This window comes from Arvicola amphibius, chromosome 6 (assembly GCF_903992535.2).
Source record: "Arvicola amphibius chromosome 6, mArvAmp1.2, whole genome shotgun sequence".
Lineage (NCBI taxonomy): Eukaryota > Metazoa > Chordata > Mammalia > Rodentia > Cricetidae > Arvicola > Arvicola amphibius.
The window spans coordinates 140,828,985-140,850,142 of record NC_052052.2 but is presented as its reverse complement, the minus strand read 5'-3'; the positions used below and the strand labels follow the sequence as shown (position 1 = coordinate 140,850,142).

The following is a 21,158-nucleotide window of genomic DNA, read 5'->3' as shown; positions in this document are numbered from 1 at the left end:
TGTGTTCCTTTCACATGTCATGGCATTCACCGTTCTAGTCCTGCAGCTTCTCTAATGACAGATAAACCCTAAACACAGACTTAGATGAGGCAGAGGGTCTCTGTGAGTTCAAGGCCAGCATGGCCTACAGAGCGCATTCCAGGACAGCCAGGGCTGTTTCACAGAAAAGCCCTGTCTTGGAAAACCAAAAAAGGCTGAGCTAGAAGAGTTAGATCAGGGTTTTCTGAATCTGTCTGGGACTGAGGAACTAACTTGAGAAGACGAGAAGGCCCGAAGGCCCGAAGGCAGGATGACTAGCAACGAAAGGGATAGAGCCCAGAAGACAGACCTGGAAAAGTTTCAGATGCCACTGTGAGGATTTGGAGGAAACACTGGAAGTGAAAGCGTTGATTAATTTTAATGTTTCAAGAGTATTTTATCTGTTAAATCTCATAATGAGTTCAAGTTTGTTTTCAAACATGTATTCAATATTTGTACTTCTAACTGAATTTATCTTCTTTTAAACATATTTACATCATTATTGTTATTTTTTTTAAAAATTATTTAATGGGTGTTTTGCCTAGTGTCCATGGAAGCTAAACAGGGCACTTCATCCTCTGGAACTAGAGTTACAGAAGGTTGCGAGCAAACATGAGGGTGTTAGGAATTGATCCAAAGACGCTGGAAGAGCAGCCAGTGCTCTTAAACAGTGAGCCATCTCTCCAATTCTCATTTTTATATTTTAACTGCAAAGCTGACTACACAAAGACAATGGCCTGATCATACCTAAAATAGAATGTGACCCACAACTTACACAGAAAAATAACTTCTTTTCTAAAACAGTCTAGGAAACCAGATGGTGAGTAACAATTCAAGAAGCTATTAGATCTTCGTATTTCCCTAATTTAGTCCATGCTACTCAGGGCTAACTGGGGAAGGCCAAAGACTATTCCTTCCAAGACAAATCATATAGGATACCCCAGCTCTGTCCAGCAGCTCCCAGCTTTCCTTGGCAAGCAGCCTCCACGGGCTGCACACCGGGCCTTCTACTAGGTCTGAGTGAGTGGTTGCCAAAAGGCGAGCGACAGCAATTCCTCGCCCCCCCCCATCCCCTAAATAAACAGTTTTGCTTATCCTCCCATGGTTATTGGGCAACTACTAAGTTTTGTTTTTTAAATATTTACGTGTCTGAATATTTTGTCTGGGTGCATGTGCACCACGTGCGTGCCTAGTACAGACAGAAGCAAGGGGACTTTGGATTTCTTGGAACTGGAGTTAAGGATGGTTGTGAGTCACCACGTGAGTGCTGGGACTTGAACCTGAGTCTCTGCAAGAGCAATAAGCGCTCTCAACTGCCGAGCCATCTCTCCCGCTCCATCACTGAGTTTTTAATAGCTGAGAACATACTTTTTTTTATGGACATTTTGAACGTTTGGTATGAAGGAGTGCAATGCTACCAATAAGCCAAGGCTTATTTATCTCCGATTCTCGACCCAGTCAAGGGGAAGAAACACTGCCTGAGGATCCCGGTCCCCACAGGGCAGGGCCACGGCGACAGGAGAAGGAAGAACACCCTAAGCACACATGGCCGGACCGAGGGAGAAACGATCGCTAAAGCCCTCGAAATCAAGAGTAGACGCCTAAGGATGCAAAAGGGAAGATATTAAAGAACAACTGCGCGGAGAACCTCAGACAACTACCGCCATTAAATGCTTCAGCGCCCGGGTGTGGGTGGGGCTTCCCGCAGATGCCCTCTGCGCCCGCGCACTCGCTGCGACGTCATGTCCGGTGGCGGGATTTAGCTGCGGACCGGAACACCGGAGCGGGCGTACGTGTGTGTCCCGCGACATTGCTCCCCTCGCTCGCTCCGCCCCGGCGCTTGTGGTTCCGCCTGCCCGCCTGTGGCTCAGCGCGCCCATCCTGCTTTCCGCTGCTTTCCCAGGTCTCTTAGTCTGAACCCGGGTGTGTTTGCTCTACTAGAGGTGAAGCGTTCATAGCCGGGAGAGCGGGGTCTGGGGCGTCACCGGGTACCGGCACCTTACCCTCAGGTGGAGGCACCTGGGCAGGAATTGGTAGCATGCCCTTCAGGGCGACGCCTTTGCCATCACAGTGCACGAATGCTTTAAAAAAAAAAAAAAGAAAAAGAAAAGAAAAGAAAAGAAAAGAATTCCAGAGTTTGCGTTTTAATGCTTTGGATTAAAAAAAAAAAAAAAAAAGCTGTCAGAAGAGCGTGGAACTCTTTCAAAGCAATTCTAAATCCCAAATTGCTTTTGCAAAAATGAATTATAATCTTTTCCGTGACGGATTATGTTCAGATAGCATCTTCTCGACCCAGGGAAGAAATCCATCCTTCCCTGCTCATTGGGGACTTCTTGGGGGCGTTTAGTAGCTGAGGACTTTATTCTTTGGAAGAATGTTTGTGTCTTTAGTGCCTGACTCACTAACCTAGTTCGATCTTTTCTTGGTTTACCACCAGCATCAGGAAGACTGTTCTGAAGGAATGGTGGGCCACTGAGATGATTTGAATGGTCACGCTGGGTTTTACCTCGGTTTTCTGCCTTCCATTGATTGTGCTGTCACTAGTTATCCGTCTACATTCCTAACCGTCTTCTGGTTATACTTTAATACTATTTATCTCTTGGAGGTTTCAAATTTTGGTAATTACATTGGCAGAATTGTGTTTACAGTAGAAGAAAAAGAAATAAGGACAAGGACAGGATTTTTTTCTTCTCATTTTCCCAAATGCCCATTTTAAAAAGCACAGCTAAGCAAAACAAAGGAAATGAAAGTACTAGACTCCTACCTGAAGATAACTGTTGCTAATATTTTGGATGTCCTCTTATTTTTTTTTTTTTAAATGGCTATCTTGGTCCAGGAGTGGTGGCCCAACACCTCTCATCTCAGAACTCAGGAGGCAGAGGCACAGATCTCTGAATTTGAGGCCATCATGGGCTACTTAGTGAGATCCTAGTTGTAAAACTGGATGCAGAATCAGGGTACATACCCTTGGCTAGCCCCTTTTACATAACAACATAAACTGCCTGTATCTTTTCTATTCACAAATTTATAATGGCTACAAGATATTTCATTGTACTAGGGGCTCTTATAAGTAAAGACTGAACCTTAGTCCCTACACTGTGTGTCATCTTGTGTGGCTTAGAGAACAGCTAACTCATATCTTGTTTTTGACCAAGATGCATAAGGAGGGTGGGATTCGAGTTGTGTGAATACAAAGATTTAATGCTCCTTGGTTAGGGGCAGGCACTTTTTTTTTCATATTTGACTTATTGAAAAGGCAGAGAAAATAATGTCTTCCTAATTCTTCTCTCTCTGTTTTTAGGCACACTTAAAAACCCCTCTAAGAATGAAATATGACTGATGACTCTCAGAGAAACTTTCGATCAGTCTACTATGAGAAAGTGGGATTTCGGGGAGTTGAAGAAAAGAAATCCCTGGAAATCCTCCTGAAAGATGACCCTTTGGGTGAGCCTTATCTGCACAAGCTTATTGGTTCTCAGTCCTAGTGGGTGTTACCAAGTAAATATTAACTTAATAGACTCGAAGCAGTATTGAATACTTGCTGTATTTTTTGGTGAAGGGACATGTCAGAGTGGTGTAATCTGAGAAAAGCTGAAGATTTTTCAAATTCATTGAGAGGCAAAAAGTTGTGCAAATCTTAAAAACTCAACTCTGCTGAGTGTGGTCATGCAGAACTTTGATTACAGTGCTCAAAAGACAGAGGCAGAGGGATCTATGAGTCCAAGGGCAGCCTGGTGTACATGGAAAGTTTCAGGACAGCCAGGAGATACATAGTAAGATACTCTACCTTTAAAAATAACTCAATACTATCTATTTTTAATTAAGCCTATATATTTCCTCTCAGTTTCTAGCTGTTTCACCATGGTTTCTATTTTTGCGGGTAAACTCTGCAAAATTATATTTGGAAGATAATCCTTCATTACGCATTGATACTTAGTTTATCTTAAGCTAACAACAGTAGTCTATTGTTACAGTAAAATAGAACCATAGTATAAAGACAAACATAAGTTGTGTAAAGGGCTTGTTGTTGGCAGAGCTGAGAATGGAACTCAGGGCTTGCACATACTAAGATGTGCTCTACCCTTGAGCAACACTGTATCCCTCCCCCACCCCAATTCTGTATTTTATAATTCCCGCTAATGTTAGAGGGAATGTAGCGATGTATGTAAAATACATTTCTGTGCTGCAAAAGCGCTGTTTTAGATAGCTTCGTTGATGGAAGGTGTGGGCTAGAAATGAGACCGCTATGGCCTAAGTTGCTGGTCCTGCGGTGGATGTCTTCTGAAGGCGCCTCTGAACCAGACTTTCAGTCTGAAGAAGTGAAGTTGCACTTTCAGGTGCTGCGACCCCATGTGGCATTTCTAATTGTTCTTTTTCTTCCGTCAGACATCGAGAAGCTTTGCACCTTCAGCCAGAGGTTCCCTCTCCCATCTATGTACCGTGCGTTGGTATGGAAGGTGCTTCTAGGTATGAGACTCAGGAGTTGGGAATTTAACTTCGAAAGTATTGAATGGGATCCCTTGTCATCTTGCAGGCAGAAGAGGAGGATTTGCTTAGATTCTCTGCTGACTTTTGGGTCTAATCCAGGAGGGCCAATTGCGGCTCACTGTAAAAGCCTTTAGGGTAGTGACTTCAGCAGAATTATACTAACAATTAGTCTTAGAGTTTCTGCTTATTAGTGGCCATAGAGAAGATAAGATTCGTTCCTGAAATAAGCCTTTTTTTTTTTTTGTACTCAGGTGTCTGGTGGGGATCTGTGGTCATCAGCTGCAAAAATTATGACATTGGGCTGGTAGAAAAGAGAACTGGCCATCTTTGCTGTCATCTAGGTAACCAGGAGGAAGACCTTGGTGGGCTCCAGTTTTGCATCCATCCAGATTTTAGGTTTTACAAAAGTGTTTATTGTACTCTGGACTCTCGGTGGTAGAGGTGTGAGGTCCTGATGCCAAGGAACTAGACAGGCTTAGTGGCAAGTGTCTGGATTTCTAACCCTTTGAGGGTCTTAGAGCTTGAGGCCTGGACTGAACTGTGAGTCTCAGGAAAGCCTCAGCCACAAAACAGAACACCCCTGTCCCCACAAGAGGAACCATATTGACAAAGAATTGAAGAATGTGGTTCATTAAGCGCATCAGAGCGTAGAGAGTAAAATGGTCCAATAGTATAGAACAGCTTCCTCAGTGGCGGTGTTCCCATAGAATCGGGTGCTGAGTCATTGATCTACACCGTAATTAGCTGAATCTGTCTCTAACTGAGGTACATAAATGTCCAGTTTCCCTTGAAATAAAAATGATATGACAGATTTTTTTTTCTGCTTAGAGAATTCCAGGGCTTAGTAGTGAAGTAAGAAGGAGAACTGGCTCAGTGTCTGCCATAAGCAGCTCGTAGCATCCCTTTGAGCCCAGGATTTCTCCATCATTGCTGAGCCTGCTGGAACATCTGATCCCCATTCATTATCACCCTCCATTTCTTCTGTGTGTGTGTGCACGTGCGTGTGTGTGTGCGCGCGTGTGTGTGTGTGTGTGTGTGTGTGTGTGTGTGTGGTTTTTCGAGATAGGGTTTCTCTATGTAACAGCCCTGGCTGTCCTAGAACTCGCTGTGTAGACCAGGCTGGCCTCAAAACTCACTGAGATCCGCATGCCTCCCAAGTGCTGGGATTAAAGGCGTGCACCGCCACTGCCAGCTCCATTTCTTTAAACAGCTGGTGTTTCCTAACTGTGGGGCGGGGGTAAGGATGGAGCTCTATGAGGAATATGAACTATTGCTCTTTATTGGGCATCGGTGGGTTCCATGACTTAAGTTAAATAGTTTACATAAATCATGTACAGTAATTCTAGACTTCTGAGGGAAGTCTTAACTATCCTAGATGGACACAGACTCTAGGAGCCTAAAAGTTCTTACCTAATTTCTGTGACAGACGAGGAATTAAAGCCTAGGTTCGCAGAGCTCATTCGAAGGGCAGGAGTAGGTGGGGTGATAACAGACCACACGCTGCTTTCCTAGTGTATTGTCACAGCCTGAGAACTCTGCAGCCCTCAGTCTGGCCATGCAATATGGAGGTCACAAGGGACTGCAAGCCACTCTAGAAAGCTCTCCAGATGGCTCTTTGTTGAACCTCTTGGCAGCTTTGGCGTGCTTATCTGTGTCTGGTTGGGTATGTGTGGTGACCATCTCAGAATTTATGATAGCTGTTTAGGTTTTCCTCGAAGCATTTTTCCCCTTGAATTTTACATAAAGACTCTGGAGTCAGCAATTGAATTCCTTCTAAGGGTCCATTTTAGGCAGTTCTCACAAGTGCCCATTTCTTCTGGGATACCCTGTGTATCTTATTAATGGGAAATGTTGTTGTGTCTGTGACATTTCCTGAGTGCCAAAGCCCGACTGGCTTTGTGCCTGGGTTTCTCTTACTGTCTTTATCATCTAAGCTACTGTTTTTTCTGCCGTTGTGAGAAGCACTGGGAACGCAGAGTTGCCACAGTGTAAAGGGCTCTTTGTAGCCCAAGCTTGCTTGCTTTGGACCATTTTAGGGAAATGTCAGAGAGAGCTTTGGGACGAACTCTAGACCCAGGATTGACACTTGACATTCTGCTGCCTATGGTAGGTTCCACTATAGCTCTTTAGTCTTTTTGAGCCAGATGTGGAGGATATTGAAGTATGTTCCTTGACTTCTCTGAGGACGTGGCACAGAGCCCCACAGACACTCTGAGTTTACATCAAGAAAGGACACTGAAGTATGTTTTTTGGCTGGGGATTGTTGAATTTGTCTAACTGCTATTTCCTGGAACATTCTTTAGAATAATTGGTCTGTGGGGTTTTGCATCAAAAGGGAGTCGGAGTCAAATGAGCTGCCTGACACGTGTGTGCCAGCTTCTGAGTACTTTATGAGTTTGTCCTTTCGTCGTAGCAGCTGGCAGATTTAGGTCATATCATCTCTAGTTTTCAGGTGGGGAGAAGATGAGGCCCAGGAGACAGAGGGCATTGCTGAAGATCTAGTCAGTGAATTGTAGCTAGACCTCAGACCCAAGAATCTGACCCCAGAGTCTCTGACTCTGTACAGCCTCATTACATTAATGGGACTGGAATAAATAAAGTGAAAACAGTTTCTCTCCAAATTGAGCCTTAACAACGCCTTGTTAATTCTGCAGTCCATTTTCTTGTGCCGGTGCTTGGGACTCTGATTCTTAAGGAAACATTCGGTGTCGGGGTTGTCTGTCCCACTTCCTGCCTGTGCTATAGGAGGACACAAAATGCCCACATATGTGATAGACTGCAGCACTGGTACGAGTCCTGGTGTTAGCCAGCCTGAGACTGGAGCCCAGCACCACCGAAGACCTGGCCAGTAATCTCCTATTGTTTCCACTATGCCATTTGCTTATTAAAAAAAAAATAAAGAGGGAGCTTGATGAGATGACAGTGAGCGAAAGTGGCAGCCTGAGTTCGTTCTCCAGAACCAGCCGTGTAGAGGTGAGGGGGACCTGACTCCTCAGAGTCGCCCTCTTCCCACACACACGCACACAGGGCACACGCACAAACACATACACACAGACACAGCTGCATGCACAAACACGCACACATGCACACACACAGGCACATGCACAAACACACAGGCACATGCACAAACACACAGGCACATACACACACACAAAAAGGCATATGCATGCACACACACATGCACACACACTTTCATTGTATAGCCTAATAAGCAGGCAGCATAGTTAAGTAATGATCATAAAGTGTCACAGAAATGTAAGATGATTTTATTGATGAAGACCTTGGACTTCTTTTGCCCCAGGAATAGGATATTCTGTGGATAAGTTTTAACTATTGAGGGAGAAAAGGATCCAACAAATTGTTCTGAGATATAGGAGGCCAAGTGCAGAAGTGGGGAGAGGCCCAGGAGCTAAAGGTACCCTCAGCTGCTCACCAGGAGCTGAGTTACACTATTATTACAATTGATGTCTTGCAATTAGGTCACGTATTTGTTCAAAGGCTTCTGTGGTGCCATCTGTTTCTCTCTAATATCAGTGATGCACCATCTCACAAAGTTCGCAAAGAGTCTTCGAGTAAGACTTTCTGAAAGAGAATCGTCTCAGCTGTGTGGGCTGCTTCTCACAGGATTCCACCCACTAGAGGAAGGATTTGTGTGGGGGTCTCAGCCTTTGCCCTTTTCCTGCCCCCTCTCTGTGTAGGGATCTTGCCTCCACACCATGACTCTCATGCCAAGGTGATGGCCTATCGCAAAGATCAGTACTCTGACGTCCTTCATGCGCTGACGGTAGTTCGCTTCGTCAATGATGCCACCCCTCAGGTTGAAGTGTATCTTCGCATGTACCAGCTTGAGTCTGGGAAGCTGCCTCGAAGTCCCTCTTTTCCACTGGTGAGTGGTCATTCTCACGTGACGTTTAACTCAACCCTTTTTCTAAGAATTACGTTTTTCTTTGTCTGCTAATGTGTTTGCAGAGCTGTGGATTCATTCATTCTTCATGAATCTTAGGCAACCACTCTACCACTGAGCCACACCGCTAAGCCTTGATTCTTGCTAGCTCCCATTGCACAATGTTTTGCCTTAGAAACTTCTATGGTTTCCTATTGTGGGTACAATGAAAAGTGAAAGCAACAGTTTTACCTGGGCTCTGTGGTCCTGAACGATCACTGTTAGTTATTTTAAACTGTCTTTTGTTTTAGGCACAGTCACACATTGCTTAGTGATGATACGTGTTCTGAGAAGTGTGTCACTGGGCATTTGCAAACATCATGTACTTATATTTGCTCAAACTCAATGACTGTGACCTTACTAGGCATTTTAATCATAGAGGATCACTATCCTAGATGGGTGGTCCATGGCTGACTAGAACATTATGGTATGCATGGCTATAATCTCAAACTTGAAGGAAGGGCACAAAAATACTACCAAGAATTTCTATAGCTTTTTACTGACATTTCCAGTTGTTAGCATTTAGTGACATCTGCTTTGCCACTCTCTCCTATGTCTGTACTTTCCTCCCTCCATCTCCCTTCTTCTCCCTCCCTCCTTTCTTCTATTCCTCCATCCCTCCCTTCCATCTTGAAAAAAGTATTTTATTTTAGGCATCTGGGTGTTTTGCCTACTGTATGTCTGTGCACCACTTGCCCACCATTGGATTTCCTGGAACTGGAGTTGCAAACGGTTGGAACTGCTGGGAACCAAACCATTGTCCCCTGGAAGAGCAGCCAGTGCCATCTATCCAACCTCACTTTTGTCTTCTTTTAAGACAAATTCTCCCCATGTATACAGCATAGGCCAGCTTCCAACTCAATATCCTCCTGCCTCTGTCGCATGAGTGCTGGGATTATTGGCGTGCACCACCATTTCTGGCTCTGCGCACACATTTCTTTGTATAAGGCACAAGAGAGCGAGCATCAGTTGTGACGTTCTGGTCCTTCAGCTCCGTTAGTATCTCTGTAGGTGAGCACTGCACAGCTTCGAGTCAGCGCTGTGACAGCACTCAGTCTGACCTACGAGCTCCATTCTTATTGGTTCAGTTGCTCTCGGGATGCCCCTCATCACAAATAAACAAAAGGTCTAGCTGAAGATTCAGTTTTGGACTGTGGGTTACACCAAGTTGCCACGTTGTGTGGACACCTTTGATTTTGGATGGATCTCTTGTCTTTCTCTTTCATGCCCTTGACACTTTTGACAGGTGTTGGTCAGTAATTTTACAGAAAGCCCCTCACTTCAGGTCCACCTGTGCTCCCTCCTTGTGATACAGGCAGGGACACCCATGGGTGATGTGTCCGCAGTGTACTGTGTCGGGAGGCTTTGCCTCATGGAACATCCATTAACGCTGATCTCTTGGTAAGGCAGTGCCTGCTGGGCTTCTACCAGGAAGTTATTCTTTCTCCCTTTGTAACCACTTCTTCCCGTTGTGGGGAAACATTTAAAACTGCTATGTAATTAGCTCTACCTTATTAAAGTCTGGCTCATACTTTTGGCCATTCATTGGTTTCAATTATATGTGTATATATCTTTCATCTTTAAGTAACTTTGGACATAGGAGAAAGTTATAAAATAGTACACCACCCGCATACACCTTCGCTTAGCATCCTCACACACTGGATCTTCCAACACTGCAGAGTGATGATGGGAACTTATGAGTTAGCTTTGACACCAGGCTAGGAGCTAAGTTGTACACCTTTTCGAGATCTTACAGGCATTACTGCCTGCACCCTGATGCCCCTCTGACCCAGGACACCATTCTGGATCAACATTACACTTAGTTGCCATTCTTGGTCCTAAATCCACTGGCCTTCAGACTTCTTTGGATTTCTGTGACCTTGACACTTTTGAAGAGCCTGAGTCTCTTAGGGATTTCTCTATTTGCCTGATATTTTCTGATAACTAGAACCTGGCTATGTTTTACTGGTAAGGATAGCAAGAGAAGTACTGGTAACTTTGATCACTTGGTGCAGTTGCTGCCTGCCTGGTGCCTCCCCTGTAAGCTTACTCTTTGTAATTAGAGAGTAACTATGGAAAGGAACTCTGAGACTTTACACACACACACACACACACACACACGTCTCATGTAACCCTGACTGGATGGAACTGGTCTGGTCTCAAACTCACAGAGCTCTTTCTGCCTCTGCCTCCTGAGTGCTGGGATTAGAGGTGTGTGCCACCTGCCTGGAATCTGGAGGCTTGTAAATACCCACCCAATTATTATTACTATTATTATTGCCTAAAATGTTTTTGCTGCTCAAATCGCCAAATGGTGATTCTCTAATTCCTGAATTTGTTCTGGGTCTGTTACCTGCATCTATCAAAGTTTCCCTTTGCATTTATTTATTGGTGTCATTGTGGATGTACGGAATCCTTTTAACAATGGCCAACACTATTTTATTGCCATTTTTTTCTTTTGTTGTTTCAAAATGCTCCAGCTTCGGCCAGCGGGAGCCCTTTCAAATGACACCTGTGTCTACTCCACTGGTTTGAATGTTCCCTGACATTTCGTCACAGAAAGATACTCCAGGATCACCTTCTACTTCCTGCACGGCAGCTCTGGCCTGAGCCCTTGTTTCTGGTTTCCTGGGCTGTTTTCTTTTAGTTCACTTAGTAGACAAGTGTAAAATAAATAAATAAATGAGTTTTTATATTCATCCTTGCACATTCATACATGCCAAGTTGTCTCTCATTCTCTCCATATAAATATATAGATATTGTGTGTGTGTGTGTGTGTGTGTATAAAAATACAGATGTTGTGCTGCTGAGCATGGAACCCAGAGCGTCCTGCATGCTAGACCAGCCCTCTGCTGCTGAATTACACCCCAGTCTTTATGTATTAGTGTGTGTCTTTCTAAATTATAATAAAAATCCTGAGTTCACAATGATAAGTCCAATTCCAACCCAATATCACAAGGTCATTTTTAGCCTTCCCTGTTGCAGATATTAAAAAGTTCCCGTTATCCTAAGTTGTTCGCTTCTGGCTCTTTTTCCAACCAATGTTGTCAGCCACTCCTGGCTACTTTATTGCAGTTGTCTAGGTATTTTAGTGAAGGTTTTATTTATTTGGCTAAAACAGAATGAATTTTTCAAGCAAGGTTTTGCATGCAAGCTTTGATTATCTACAAACTTTGTTTTTAATGAAGATTGGGCTGTGAACCAAGTATGCATCACCCACCTCTAATTCAGTACTCGGAGGCTGGGAGGGGAGGAACTTGAGTTTGAGTCCAGCTACACACTGAGAGCTTGCTCAAAAATAATTGACTTATTTTATATATGGCTTCATATATATATATATATATATATATATATATATATACACACACACACACAGTTAATAATAGAGTTCCTGTGTCAAATTAGCACTAATAAAGGCCACCCATTCACTCTGACCATTGCATTTATGAAGAGGCAGAAGAGCCCCTAAATATTAAGTGGCGGGTGTTCAGGACAGTCTCATTTTCCTATTACTCGGCGTCAGCACTGTGACATTGATAGTACCACATGAGCTGTGTGGTTCTGGGACTGAACCTGTGACCTCTTAGGTGCTAGGCAAGTGCTCTGCTGCTGGCTGCATCTCCAGCCCCCTTGCATCCTTTATTTTGCCTTTCACTAAGTTGCCCGGTTGCAGTCCTCCTGCCTTAGCTCCCTGAGTAGCTGAGACTACAGGCCCACACTACGAAAAGGGCTTTGAGTTCAATAAGGTTAGCTGTTGTGTTAGTTTAAGCAATCGAAATTATAGGCATGGTTCATACTCATCCCTCCTCATTGGTCCACGCTTTGGACCCGGCACCTCCCCTGCCATCTCAGGTGCACATGCTGTCTGAATGTAGGTGGGGGCCTCCGTCCCCCTGCCTCTCTGTACACAGCCCCCTTACACTGTGGTCTGAGGAGCATGTGAGCACTAGATCCCAGCTGGGGGAAGGACGTTAGTTTCCCCTTGACCTGTCAGAGTGATGGGGACCTTGCCATCTGCAGGGTGCCCAGGCCAGGCTTAGGGCAGTGGAATCCTGGAGATTTCCTTTCCTTCTTGCTCCTTTGTGTCCCCCAATACTCTAACACTGTTTAGAAAAATACACTTCTGTTAATCTTAACTCTGTGGCTCCTTGTGTTTTTTAAAACTTTTTTTAATGATTTATCTTTATTTTATGCACATTGGTGTTTTGGCAGCATATAGGTCTGGGTGAGGGTGTCTGATTCCCTGGAACTGAAGATACAGTTGTGAGCTGCCATGTGGGTGCTGGGAATTAAACCTGGGTCCTTTAGAAGAACAGCCAGTGCTCTTAGCCACTGAGCCATCTCTCCAGCCTGACTGCTTACATTTTGCAGATATTAACAAGCTGAAAGGACACCTAAGATTGAAGTGCTTTTTATTAAAACAGGAAATTTTTATTTAACTTGGGGCTTCTCAGGGAATAGAAAGGTATTTTTTAATTTCCTTTTAATCTTAAAAGTATCAAACTATGAAAGTCTAGATGGAAAATGTCAGGTTTTTGCTGTTTTGTTTTTGAGACAAGGTTGGCTGCCCTGAAACTGACTCTGTAGACCATACTGGCCTTGATCTTATAGGCTTGTACCTCCTGGCTGTTTTTTGTGTTTGGTTGGTTGGTTTTTGGTGTTGATGGTAATATTTGAAAATAAAATAACTTTACAAATAGGGTTTTAGTTTTATAAGAGTCCTCTGTTGAAAATTACTTGAGGGTTTATTTTTATATTAACAGATCTGAGTAGTGTCCTTCTGCTTCCTAAAATTCTGATTCTGGGTTGTTAAAAATTGGAGGTAGAACAGCGTTCTGAAGCCATGTGTGGAGCTTTGATATAATCAGTGTTTTGTGAGCCCATCTGGAGTCCCCCAGTATTCGTAAGCTATGTACTGAGACACATTCCAAAGTGGCTTGTGTCATCACAGAAGGATCCCTGATCTAGCATGGGGAGACTGTCTGTGTGGGAGAGACCCCGCCTTCTCTAACACTGATCTAACATGGAGACTGTCTGCGTGGGAGAGACCCTGCCTTGCCTGTGCAGACCCCACTCAAGAGCCAGCTGTTGTCCAGCCATGCTGACTCCCATGGTTCCCTGTGGCTGCCCTTCCTTCCCTCCCTTGCTTTTTTCTTTCTGACACACTCCACCTTCTCTGATTTATTAACGTGTCCTCTTCGGGGTACAGGGGTAGTGTTCCATTTTCAGTGAAGAAACATGTCTTCCCTTCTGCTGCCTCCCTCTTGAGATTCACTGTTAATCTTTCAGGAGCCGGAGGATGATGTCTTTCTCGCCATTGCCAAAGCCATGGAGGAGATGGTGGAGGATAGTGTTGACTGTTACTGGGTCGCCCGATGCTTTGTGAAGCAGTTAAACAGCAAGTTCCGGGATTCTTTACCTCAGCTGGTACGGGTTCTGCGTGTTTTGAATGGGAGTGTTGAGGAATAAGCAGTGCCAGGGACACTGTCACCCCAGTTGCTGCTGCTGTGACAGGTGGTGACAGGTGGGCCCTCTGTAGTGGCTTCTGGCAGATGTTTTCTGTAAAGGCCAGAAAGCGTTCCCCATGGAGTGGGCCCCGTGTCTCCTTACCTGCTGCTGGAGCACTGTCGGGTCTCCAGGGCTGGACTCGCTTGCAGCCCCAGCTGCTCTGGAGTAGTCCTGACCCGGTCCAGACCCAATGGCTTAGTTAGTGTGGTCACTCGGTTAGTTAGGGTTTCTGTCTGCCCATGTGTGCAGAAGGCCTAACTGACAGGAGCTCCTTCTCACATACCTTCAAGTGCAGAGCGAGGGCAGCCAGGGCTGGTGCATGGGACTCCAGGCTCCTGTCATTTTGTTCCAGCATGCACATATGTACACATGTATGCATATGAACACATGGAATGTATTACTCTACACACGGGCCTCACCATTTGTGTTTGTTTTGTTGTTGTTGTTTATTTCAGTATGTGGAGAATTTTTAGGCTCACTCAGATAAACTAGTGGCTTTCAGTTCTGACTTCCTGTTAGTACTCAAGAGATTTGGAGAATTTCTTATCACCCCTCCTCCTCCACCAGACCAATTAAATCAGAGTCTCTCGATGGGCCTGGAATTCTAATGTTTGAAGACTTAGGCAATTCTGCTTGTAGCTGGGATTGACAGCCTCTCGTTTAGAATCACTTTTCCTACTAATTTACTCAGTGTTTCCCCTCACGAATTTGCTGTAATTAAGTCTAATAGCCTCACACTAACAATAAACACGCCCTTGCTCGTGTGTACGTGTGTGCGTGTGTGCCGTAGTCTGGGCAAATTTACATCTTAACCTGGCAGGCAGGTCCTGAGCTGGCCTGCTCTCCACTCTGCTGCGCAGGTACAAGGCTTCAAGTCTTGTCCTTCAAGCAGTGGCCCTGCCCTCTCGCTCCACCTGACACAGCCATGAGGGCCAGCGAAGTCGGTCAGCTTTATATATTTTTATTGTTTTCTTGGCTTCAGAGTGTGTGCGTAGACACACACATACACACACACACATACGCACATATATATGATATATGTATATATCATTCTTATTATATATATTAGATGTTTACCACACCTCAGCCACTTTCCCCCCTTCAGGTCTTCACGTGATAGCTCCAGATCGCCCAGTATTGCCGTGGGCCTTTCGTAGCTTTCCATAATACCTGACTCTTGCTTTAGACTCTGCCTTACCCGTTGGATCTGATTAGTGCAGTTCTGGGTGGCAGCCATTCCGTTTGGCCTGGGTATTGTCCTGTGGGGTGAGCACTGGAGGAGCCCTGCGTCCTGAGAAAGCCCGCAGTTCCAGTGCGGTCACCCTTGTCAGTACCAACCAAAGCCTGTCGCGTTACCGCGGACTTGATGCTTCTCAAGCTTTGTCTTCTAGTACTTTCTCTTACTCAGCACACACGTATTTTCAGTGTAAGTTGCAGCATGAGGTGGCATTATGTCACAGGAAATGAATAATCACTTTTGCTATGTCATCTTTAGCCCAAGGCTTTTGAACAGTACTTGAATCTGGAAGATAGTAGGCTGCTGAGTCACCTGAAGACCTGCTCTGCTGTGTCCAAACTTCCTTATGATCTCTGGTTCAAAAGGTGCTTCGCCGGATGCCTGCCTGAGTCCAGTTTACAGAGGTATGTGTTTTCCCACTGCATACAGGCAACTTGGAGTCAGAAAGAGTTTCTGGCCCTTCTGTGACCATCCTCTAAGTTGGAGTTTGCTTCAGAACGAGAAGGAGATGCAAAGCTACATCCCCTGGCAATTTCTGTACCTAGCGTGATTCTCCTTGTTGTTGGAGACATGCCTATGAAGCTTGTGGGCCTCTGTGGATGCCGTGAGGCAGTGGTAGCTGAAACAGCGGGGGACCTGTGGGCTTCTTTTCTAGACAGGGTTAGTTCCTGACAGATAGACACCTTTGTATGCCATCCTCAAAAGAGCTAAGACACATGTTAAGGGTATTTCTTAGTGCCAGCCCCCCAACCTGGGTCTTTGTGATGTTGGTTTCAAGAAAGAAGTCAGTATATAGAGAGCATTAAAAGAAAATGTGTAACTTAGCACAGAGTCTGCTACCAGCTTCAAAAGTTATAGGAATTATCAAATCATTATTTTAGAGTACTAGTAGGTCAAGGACTGGCTCCTGGGTCTCGGGAAGGGCTCAGTGGGTACAGTTATTTGCTCTACAAACATGAAGACCTGAGTTTGGATCCCCAACAACCATGTAAAAAGCCAGGTATGATGGTGTGTTCTGTAAAGCAAGTGCTGGCGGAGTATCTGTGGAGCCAGGCAGCTCTTGGTGCTCACTGGATAGCCAGTCTAGTCAGCTGGTGAGCATGAGGTTCAGTGAGCGACTCCATCTCAAAAAAATCAAGTGGAATACAATAGAGAGAGTTACCCTACCTCAGCCCCAGCCTCTGCAAGTGTTTACACGTATGTGCCTGTGTACCTACACCCAGGCATGTTACGTACACACTCATAAAGAGCCCTGCAGTACGTTTAGAGAACCTCCTCTGGTTCTCATTTCACTGGCAACGAAGTGACTTTGCCTGACATTTTGCTGTCCTGTGGTGTGTGGTAGCTAAGCTGGCATTACATGACGGTAGCAGGATGCACACCCCGGTGTAGGACTGTCTTTTGCTTTGACATTGAGTTCTCAGCAGGCATTTGGAACATTCTAGCGCAGCGGCGACTTTAAGTGAACTTCATTTTTCCCTGTCTAGAATGGTCTCAGCGGCTCATCTGCCGTGCTGTTACTGATTATTTCACAGTTGCTGTGTGAAACATATACTGAAAATGAGTGGAATTTGATCTTACTTCATGATCTGAGATGTCTGGGTAACGCCAGTTTTGCACACCTGTAATTTGGTGATCTCTGTTCTCTAGGGTCTGGGATAAAGTTGTCAGTGGATCCTGTAAGATCCTAGTCTTTGTCGCAGTAGAAATATTACTAACCTTTAAGATGAAAGTCATGGCACTGGACAGTGCGGAGAAGATAACACAGTTCCTGGAAAACGTGAGTGCTTTGTTTGCTTGGATTTGGAATCTGGAAATGAAGGCAGTTTGGCAAGCCAGATTGCCTGTTGTATTATATTAACGGCATAGTTTTACTCCTCCAAAACATTTTGTTGTTGTTGGTTTGAGATTGTGATTTATGCTGTAACTCATCCTGGCCTGGAACGCTCTGTATATCCCAAGCTGCCTCCAGTTATTGGTAATCGTCCTGCCCTAGCTTCCTGGATGCTGGGATTACAGTCACATACCCCACTCCTAGCAGGAAAAGAAAGTTACTTTTCCTTAACAGTATTGCTGTCTCCCTGTTTCTTTGGGGATGTCAGTCTGCATGGCAAGCCCCTTACTCATACTCCTGGGGTGTGAGTGGAGTGGGGTAGCCTTCTCCCCAGTGAGCACAGCAGGAACAGGAGGCGATGTGAGTGAGCACTGTTGGGGTTCTCTAGGCCTTTTCCTGCCACGGGGGTAATCCTAGCTGGGGTGCTTAATGCAGTTGTTAGTGAATGCTTAAAAGACCTAGTGAGCCAGCTCCTCCTCCCTCTTAGAACCTTCTCTCCTGGGTAAACAGTAGAGATTATGCCTGCTGAGAGTACATCATGGAGCATACTCAGAACCCCTCCCCCCTTAATTAACCAGCTTTAACATGTGAAGTATGGCCTGGTAAATAGTAAGAGCTAAGTGAATGTGTACGTGTTCATTAAGTGAATCACCACTGTTATACTAATTAGTGGCCAACAGTGCCAGGCATGTGCCAGGCAAGAGCTCCCTTCTGTCATCCCATGAATAGCTCTGTGAACTTGGGATGTTGTATAGAGATCAGTGCTGAGTACTCGTCCAAGGCTAAGTGGTGAGTGGGCACGGAAAGATGGCCTGGTACCAGAGCTACTCAGTATGTCCCCAGGAGCCTTAAATCATTCCAAATCTGCTACCACCTTCCAAAACCAGAGAAAGCTCCATGGAAACAGGTCTGCCACAGAACAAGAGAAGATCCTGAAGGAACAAACACAGGAATTTCACTCGGACGCCTTTGTTCCTTACAGATTCCTCAGGACAGCTCCGACGCTATTGTGAGCAAGGCCATCGACTTGTGGCACAAACACTGTGGGACCCCGGTCCACTCAGCCTGACAGCTTGTGACTTCATGGATGGTCTGCAGGCCCTCCCTGAGCTCCCTGTCCATGTTGCTACTAACTGTATAGAAATGGTAATCTCGCTGTGGTGCTCAAAATGCTCCCTCCACCCCCACTCAGTAAAATAATTTAATCACAGTGCCTGGTGCAGCAGTGTTGTGAAGCAGCGTCTCTTGGCGACATCGACACACAGCTCTGGGGTGATACTTTAAAAGGGTAGTCAGGAAATCCCTGGTCCTTAGGCAGCTCAGTTTAAGTGCAGCCTGGGTATCTAGTGAGAGGTACAGGTGAAGCCCGCCTCCCTCTGATGAGCACCAGGCACAGGTTAGACACTTGGAAGGGCCTCTTTCTGGAAAAAGAACAGCTTTCTTTTCTCGGCACTTCAGATTTGGCTTTTGCCTTCTGTTAACCTAGAATGTGTGTGTGTTTGCCTACTGCTTTCTCATGCTCTGTCTTGCTAAACTGACTTAAAAATAGTCCTTGCATCTTCTTACATGTTCCCTGCTCTTTTCGCCAGCTAGAATGAAGTCTTTTTTTTTTTTTTTTTTTTTTTGGAGACAAGGCTTCATTCTATACCTTGCTTTCTGGAACTCATTATATAACCGGCCTTGACCTCCTGGTAGTCCCCCCGCCTCAGCCTCCTGAGTGCTGGGATTACTGGCATGAAGCTTTTATTGAATAAAACACCTCTAAATTTGCCTTCTATGAGAGATCACTTGCTTGATATTTGTGTGTCTCTTGACGTTTTCTAACAAGTCATTAAATGTCAGGTGGCCTTTCCAGCACCCTCTGCTACCACAGGATTAGGAGAGGTGGCAGGCTAAGGTTAATAGCCAGTGATCCCCCGGCCTTATTTTGTCACATATGGTCACCCTTCAGGAAGCATTTGATGACTTTGGGATTGGTGAATAAAATGGGGCCCTTGTTGCAGACTTACTCAGCTCACAGTCTTACAGGAATGTGGGGAGCACATCAGAGTTTTCTCCATCCTCCTCCCACACAGTGAGGGAGGGATGAAATTAGGGAGTTAGACTTCTGAGAACCCAGTCCCTCCCTGACGTGTGAAACAGCTACCGACAAAGGACTGAGAAGAAGCAGAGCCACTGAAACCAGCTGGTCAGCCTGTGAGTACCAGACAAAGGGAGTCTTTTAAATGGACTCAGAAGCAAACCCTCTTCACACAGATTTCCACTTGCAGTGAGTATTTTAAATGATTCTCTGCCAACAATTTCTTTGGTAACCATTCAAGTAACCTGAAGAACTTTGGGGATATAGGGGAAAAACACACACAGAGGAAACCCTGCCCCAATTGCTTGCTTCCTAGTGATCATAGAGAATATGTGAAACTCACAGAGATATGATAAAGAAATGTGTCCTCACTGTAATGGTAAAAATAAAATGCTGTGGATTCCCAAGTGGCTGCAGTGGGCCATGCGTCCCAGGCAGGGAGCTGCATAATGGGTGAGAGACCTCAATGGGGCAGCCAGTCCCACGAGGAGAGACAGACAGATGGGCACGCCATGAGACCATGCAGGTCTCTGAAGGCAGTTAGTCCCAGTAGGGAGCCATGCAGCAGGTGAGACAGAGACATGGATAGGCTCATCATGCAGAGTGAGGTTGGATATTTGTTCAATGGGTTATGGAGAGGAAAGAGGAGAAGAGCAGAGAGAGAGGCAGAGACAGAAAGAGACAGAGAGAAAAATAGGGGAGAAGGGAGAGACAGAAGCTGCCGAGAGAGAGAGAGAGAGAGAGAGAGAGAGAGAGAGAGAGAGAGAGAGAGAGAGAGAGAGAGAGAGAGAATGCAGAGAGAACCTCAGCAGACAGGGGAGGGAGTAGGCGTGGCTTGTCTCTTAAAGGGACAGGACAGACCATTACAACTCACCCCTCCTCTGTGTGTGTGTGTGCGTGTGTGTCCACATGTGCAGAATGAGTATACTTGGATATGTGTGTAGAGGCCCAAGTCAACCTCTGCTGTTGTTCCTCAGGATGGTCATCCACCTTGGTTTTTGAGGCAGGCTCTCTCACTGAGACTATGACTTGCCTATTGGTAAGCTAGGTTAGATGGATTATGAGCCTCGGGCATCCTTCCATCCCCACTCCACCAGCTCGGAGATTACAAGCCCATGCTACCATGTTCGGTTTTTATCTGGGTGCTGGAACAGGAACTTGTGTCCTCTTGCTTGCTTAGCTATCAACCTCAACATTGGTTACTTTTCTTCGGTAGTCACATATTGTTTGAACACGTCTTTTAATAAAATAGACGTGGTGAAATCTATCGATGTCACTGAATCCCAGTCCCATAAAATAAAAAAGAACTAGCCACCTCTAAACTGGAGGAGAGTTTGAAAGTATGATGCCCTGAGTGGATGTGGGGATCCAGGAGCCCTGCAGCAGGACTAGGTTTGGAGAGACAGCTGCCCTTCCTTGCTGTTCCCCCGAGGTCAGAGGGTCACACACGGAAGGCTCCTGCGGTATTGCTGTGCACTAGACAGCACCCTGCTTGTGTGTACTGGCAGCCCCAGTCAGGTGAGACCTGTCCATAGAGGATGGGGAGGAGAGGTTTTTTAAGCGAGTCAGTGTGGCACTGTGCATATTTTTCTTACTAGGAATTAAACAGCCAGGGACTCCTTGAGAGCTGAGAACACACAGGGACCCACTGTTTCATGGCAGAAGTATCTGGAGAGAGCCCTGTTTAGCTTCTGCCTCCTGCCCTCCACCCCTCATAAAAATGCCCTCATGTTTCCTTTTTTCAGAACACTGTCAAGTTGTGGGGGAATGGCAACTCCATGTTAAAATAGCCCAGTGTGCTAGTCACACGGTGCTGAACTTAGTTCCTGTTCTGTCTCTTTAGCATCTTTACATACCAATGGCAGAAGCTCTAAATCCACTAGGATTGAGACACAAAGGAAAAGGGATGTGTGGGTGTGTATGTGGGGAGCTGGTGTATATGTGTGTATGTGGAGTGTATATGTGAGGGTTTGATGTATAATGTGGGTAGGTGTGTATATGGAATGTGTACTGTCTGGTATATGTGGAATGGGAGAGTATATATGTGCTG

At 45.4% G+C, this 21,158-nt stretch overlaps 1 protein-coding gene across 3 annotated transcripts; it reads left to right on the top strand.

The window, feature by feature from the left end:
- The first annotated feature begins 1,763 nt into the window (after positions 1–1,763).
- LOC119816822 (TBC1 domain family member 7) lies at positions 1,764–18,238 on the top strand. Of its 3 annotated transcripts, none has more exons than XM_038333794.1 (8): positions 1,764–1,961; positions 3,320–3,462; positions 4,405–4,485; positions 8,205–8,392; positions 13,739–13,876; positions 15,453–15,598; positions 16,845–16,974; positions 18,011–18,238. In XM_038333794.1, exons 2-8 carry the CDS (start codon positions 3,351–3,353, stop codon positions 18,095–18,097), a joined length of 882 nt encoding a protein of 293 aa, XP_038189722.1. In that variant the 5' UTR covers positions 1,764–1,961; positions 3,320–3,350; the 3' UTR covers positions 18,098–18,238. The 3 variants fall into 3 exon arrangements, with proteins under 3 accessions (XP_038189722.1, XP_038189724.1, XP_038189723.1); XM_038333796.1 differs by having other exon boundaries at positions 1,765–1,941; XM_038333795.1 differs by having other exon boundaries at positions 1,770–1,921.
- Positions 18,239–21,158: the final 2,920 nt, after the last annotated feature.